Source organism: Rhea americana, unplaced genomic scaffold (assembly GCF_003343005.1).
Source record: "Rhea americana isolate MKP2758 unplaced genomic scaffold, rheAme1 scaffold_305, whole genome shotgun sequence".
In the NCBI taxonomy this organism is placed as follows: Eukaryota; Metazoa; Chordata; class Aves; order Rheiformes; family Rheidae; genus Rhea; species Rhea americana.
The window spans coordinates 499,558-505,059 of record NW_028186430.1 but is presented as its reverse complement, the minus strand read 5'-3'; the positions used below and the strand labels follow the sequence as shown (position 1 = coordinate 505,059).

Genomic DNA, 5,502 nt, shown 5'->3' with positions numbered 1-5,502 from the left:
CCCGGCGGGCCGGTGCAGCGGCTGTGCCGCGCCGGGCGCCGCGGGCCGCTCCGGCACCCGCCCGTTACGAGGCTTTGGAAGAGGCTATAACGCACCGACCGGGGAGACTGCTTTATGCCTTCCGGCTTGCTATGATAATCTTGAACTGGGGGCAGCTGGGAAAAGCATTTACCTCTCCGTTTTCTTAGATATAAATGCTATCTTGGCTGCAGTTTCATTTTACAATATGGTAATGTGCTATCCAGGAAAGTCTTGCTACGTGCTAATTTATCCGGTAGGCAAATTCCTTTTGGCTAATAAAAGTGCTTGCACAGGAAGCTCAAAACCCAGCAGCAATTAATTATTGACAGAGCATGTGAATTAGAGATAAAAGAAAAGTCATTCTTTCTCGCACACAAGATAGTAAATAAATTTAATTATTGTACTAGAAGCAAGGGATCTTATTCTGTATTAAGTTTTATTAGCTGAGACATTTAAAAGCATGTCATCATAACAAAAAGGTCTTGTGTAATCCTAACTGCACCACTCTGGTACAAGGCTCTGAAGTGAATAGACTTAATTGAGCAAATGGAAGCAGATGGCTTGCTGAGCAGACAGGTATTGTACAGGTTTATTGTCAATTAACTTGTGTCTACATGTGCCTATGGCAAATTCACTGTACAATGTGCTACCGAGGTTGATTTCACACCTCAGGTCCCCACCAGGCCCGAGGAAAGAGGGGTCGATGTGGGGCATGCGGGTCCAGCGTCCCTCCTCTCCACRTCCTGCCAATCCTGGTGTCTCTGCGGACGGGGCAGCCAGCGCTAACCTCTCCCCTCTCCTCCTCTCCTCCTGCGCAGGAGCGTGATGCCCAAGACCCTGGAGGGCCAGATCACCATGGAGAAGACCCCCAGCTACTTCGTGACCAACGAGGCGCCCAAGCGCATTCACTCCATGGCTAAGGACACCAAGCTGATCGTGGTGGTGAGGAACCCGGTCACCCGGGCCATCTCGGACTACACGCAGACGCTCTCCAAGAAGCCGGAGATCCCCACCTTCGAGGTGCTCGCCTTCAAGAACCGGACCCTGGGGCTGATCGACGCCTCCTGGAGCGCGATCCGCATTGGGATCTATGCTCTGCACCTGGAGAACTGGCTCCAGTATTTCCCGTTGTCCCAAATTCTTTTTGTCAGTGGCGAGAGGCTCATCACTGACCCAGCTGGGGAAATGGCCAAGGTTCAGGATTTCTTAGGCCTCAAGAGGATTGTAACAGAGAAACATTTTTATTTTAATAAAACCAAGGGGTTCCCCTGTCTAAAGAAGCCGGAGGACAGCAGTGCTCCCCGGTGCTTGGGCAAGTCCAAGGGTCGAACTCACCCCAGAATAGACCCAGATGTCATCCACAGACTGCGCAAGTTTTACAAACCTTTCAATGTTATGTTTTACCAAATGACAGGCCAAGATTTTGAGTGGGAGCGGGAAGAAAGCGATAAGTAGAACCAAGAAATCAGGAAGAAAGCTCTTTCCTTTGGAGATGCGAATCATTGTTAGAGACCCGAAACTCCCCCGGGGCTACAGTCTCGCTCTGGTAAGAACGAGACTCTTGCGCTTAGAGATTTGTCACCTCTAGGGCGCACTGGGGCCCAGGCTCTCCCCTCCCGCTGCGCGAAGGGTCAGGGAACGGGTGGGAAGAGAAGCTGGAGGGAACCGAGCGCACAGGGTGAGGGGATGCCTCGTGCTGACCTTCGGCGGCAGTCCACCCCATGTAACCGGGCTGGTGGGACTGGCGTGTCCTGCCACTGCCAGCTAAGCATGATGGTGGCTCGCAAAATCCAGCAGCAACAAGACAAACCAGTAGATTTGATTTCTCCTGCCCCAGCTTTTAGTTCTGCCTGCACAGCAGCATCAGAGCTGGTAAATTCACGTGCACACACTCGTGTTCATGAGTRGAAGGAATAAAGCCAGTTATGCTGCAAAGGAACTATGTACAGAAACTTCATTTGCACCAGATGTTCCAGTTACTTGTTGCACTAAAACTAGTATTTACCAAGTGCCACAAAAACCCTTTGGCCCCAACTCTTCTCTCGCTGCTRGGGGTAATTCCACTGGCAGAAGAGAATTGTTTCTGATTTACTTGGCTGCTCAGTAGATCAGAATTGGGGCCTTCCCCTGAATCCACCCATGCTCCTCTAGAAAACCATGTCCTRACACCATTCTCAGGCCCTGGCCCAGCGCAATCCGGCAGCCACCACACAGCGAGGCTGCTGAAGACAGCCCAGCGCGCCTATGCAGCGTGTCCCACTGGGGCAGCTCGTTCCTGGAAACAGGTTTGTCCCTGGGCATGAGGTTGTTCCTGCAGATCCGAGGTGCCAGGGCGGGAGGAGGTAAAACCTTATGGTACGTCTAGGTAGATGCGTGATGCCTGGCACCGACCTGACTGCAGGGTCCTGGGACCACCACTCACTTGGACACCAGAGCTCTGCTGCTTACCACTGACAGCTAGGTCTGCAAAAGCATGAAGCAGCCTTAGTCTTCACTTCAGAATCAGTAACAAAAAAGCAATTAATTCCCAGTGTGAGTACTGGTCTGCACAAAAYGTGTGCTTTCTAATGGAAATGACCGTGTTGAACATCCAACCAAATTCGCAAATCCTGGTAGAAACTATCAAATAAACCTGTATCACAGCTGCATCCCCCAGCAGTGCCATGTGAGCTGCGTGCTGGGATCAGTGCAGAGCAGGCAGCAGGGCTTGGATGCAGCTGCCCTGTTTCCCAGGCCCGTTATTGAGAGACAAACACTAAGCGCAGTAACAAAGCGAAGGGTGCAGAGCTGCCCTCGCYGAAGTGCTGCCGTCCTCGGGGTGGTTTCCAAGGCCAATTGAACATGGGTTTTTTTCCTTCCAAAGAGTGGTGGTGAGCCACCTTCAGGGCAGAGCACAGCAGTGTTTGTCTCCTGGCTCCTTGAAGATGCCAGGTCCCTGGTGCTCCAAAGCAGCCGGGATGCAGCTTAAGATTTCTCTAGGGAGACCAACACTCAGTTTTGATTAAGGTGGCGAGAAATCCTTATTGATCCAGCTAACCAAATGAAATCGTTGCTATGCTAGGTAACAAGCTGCACCTGCTTTGTGTTTCACGGTCTGTCCTGTGGTTCGCTACAACGTAAAGTGGTGCTGGTGCCTTGGGCTGGGTAAAACTCAGTGGGAAAATTAACAGTGTGGACCATGCTGGAGAGGCATCACAGAAGTCCCTGCTAAAGTAATGTCAGTTCCCATTGGCCTGATCAGATTTCAAAACAGCTCCCGATGTAAAACAGTTTTTCACAGATCTGCAAGCCCCAAAATTATTACATAAAAATTGGAAGTATGTAATAGGAATATCTTTAAATTGTTTCATGTGTTGTTAAAATGTCATTTCATCTCCTAAGTGAAAACTGTTGCTATACACCTTGTACAAGATGATTAGTGAATTCGGTTGGGGACAAGGGCATTCCTTCCAGACCCACTAGGCAGCTCCTCGCCCGYGGGACGTGCAGGACGGTTTCTTCCTTTGCAGTGCGGTGCAGCCCTGAGGCCATGGCAGACTTGGACCTGCTGGAGCCGTGCACAGCCCAGGGGCACCTCGGACCAGCAGATCCCACTGGAGGCATGTTGCTCCGTCCTGGCTCGTGACCATGGGTGTCAGTGGTGATCAGTGTGGTGCTGGGCATCTCCAGACCAAAGCTTGGACACTCTCCACCCCTATCCACAGCCTACGCAGGAGAGGTTTTGCTCCGAGCAAGGACTTTGAGCTTGGAAGAGCCTCTGAAAACCCAGCCCAGCCCAGCAGGTTCCCTTGTGTGTGCAGCCCCAGTGCATGCCTTGCACCACGCAGYCCTGGTGTGCACGTTGGCCGTGCAGCCCTAGTGCACACGCTGCACCGTGAAGCCCCAGGGTGCACATCGTGCCCCGGCCCCGGTGCGCGCGTTGCTCCGTGAAGCCCCGGTGTTTGCTGTGCCGTGTTTTGCTGTGCAGCCTCGGGGTGTGCGTTGTGCCTTGCAGCCTTGGGGTGCACGTTGGGTCCTGGTGGCTGCAGTGGCAGTGGGCTAGCGGCTGTGCTGGATGACGAGCGGGGTGGGAAGCAGGGCCACGCCACAGCAGTCTCCTGCTTTGCTTTCTTCTTGCCATAGATCCAGAGGTTTATTTTTCACATGGGGTACAATGTGGGCGAGGAGGCCCCGCTCCGCAGTGGGGTGCGGGGCCACGTGGCTCCTCCTGCTGGGCACTGTGGGGCCGGGGGCATCGGCTCCAGCGCTCCGATCCGACGCGGCTTTGGTCTGTTTCTGGAAAGGGAGACTARCTCTGTCCACCACCTCTCCACGTGCCGTGCTGCGTGTCCCCCATTGCTAATGCAGGGACTTGACAGAGGAATTATTTTCTATCTGGCCAGCAAGTGGCCTGCTGAAAGAGAAAGAGTCAGGATAATAATCCTTTTTTTAAAAAAAACTATTCAAATGTCAGCATTACAATACACAGAAAATTGAATTTTGTATTTGATTTCAATTAGCAAAGCATAAATTATATTTAATTTTATACACAGACTGGGTGATTCATTGTTCTGGAAAAGCTGGTTCGGAGCCTGCAAATGCAGAGCCGGTCCTTTCTGAAACCGGGCGGCCGCGCTGCGCCTCCCACGGCCCTGCCTGCCCCGGCACGTTGCGGCGGCCGCGGCGCCGGCACCGCTGCGGCACCAGCCCTAAAGCCCTGCGGCAGCCACAATCGTTCCTGCCGGTGCCGCGGGCTGCAGGCCAGGCGTGGGGCCGCGCACGAGGGGGGTCCCAGCCCCCGGCGCCGGGCAGCGGCACTGGGCCAAGGGCAGCAGCGGGATCCCCCCAGGGCAGCCAGGGGCAGCTGGAGCCATGCTCACGCGGGGCAACGGTGCAGCAAGCCTTCAGCCTCATACCCGAAGAGTGGGAGGGATGGAGATGGGGATGGGGATGGGGATGGGATGGGGACACGATGGAGATGGGGACAAGAATGGGGATGGAGATGGGAATGGGGACAGGGAGGGGGACATGGGGATGCGGATGGGGATGGGGTTGCAGATGGAGATGGTGACAGGGATGGGGATGGAGATGGTGATGGAGATGGAGACAGGGATGGGGGCGGGGATGGGGATGGGACAGGGTTAGGGACGATCCCTCTCGCAGCTCGAGCCAGAGCTCCAGGGCCACAGCAAACAACCCTGAGCCATGCCAGGAAAGCGCCACTTGCTGCTGATCACAGATAAATCACTGCATAATAAAAGGAGAGAGAGGGCTGGCTGCCAGGGAAAGAAATTAGGGAGAAAATGTTTTTATTTTATTTTGTGCGCACAATTCCCTGCCAGTTTGAAAAAAGCTATTTCATAGCACAGCCTTATTGTATCATCTGATAAAACCACTGCAAAACTTTTATCAACAAAATTAGGAAGTAGTGAACTATAAAATTGCTAATTATTTTCTAGTAAATTTACTTTTAAATAACTTTAGACACCAATTACAGGCACC

At 53.1% G+C, this 5,502-nt stretch overlaps 1 protein-coding gene across 1 annotated transcript in view; it reads left to right on the top strand.

Moving 5' to 3' along the window:
* Positions 1 to 4,519, top strand: part of LOC146593103 (heparan sulfate glucosamine 3-O-sulfotransferase 4-like) — a 77,041-nt gene extending 72,522 nt beyond the window's left edge. Inside the window, exon 3 of the mRNA XM_085309882.1 lies at positions 840 to 4,519. Coding sequence (XP_085166008.1) covers positions 840 to 1,476 — 637 coding nt within the window. The 3' untranslated portion in view covers positions 1,477 to 4,519. The remainder of the gene's footprint in view (positions 1 to 839) is intronic.
* Positions 4,520 to 5,502: the final 983 nt, after the last annotated feature.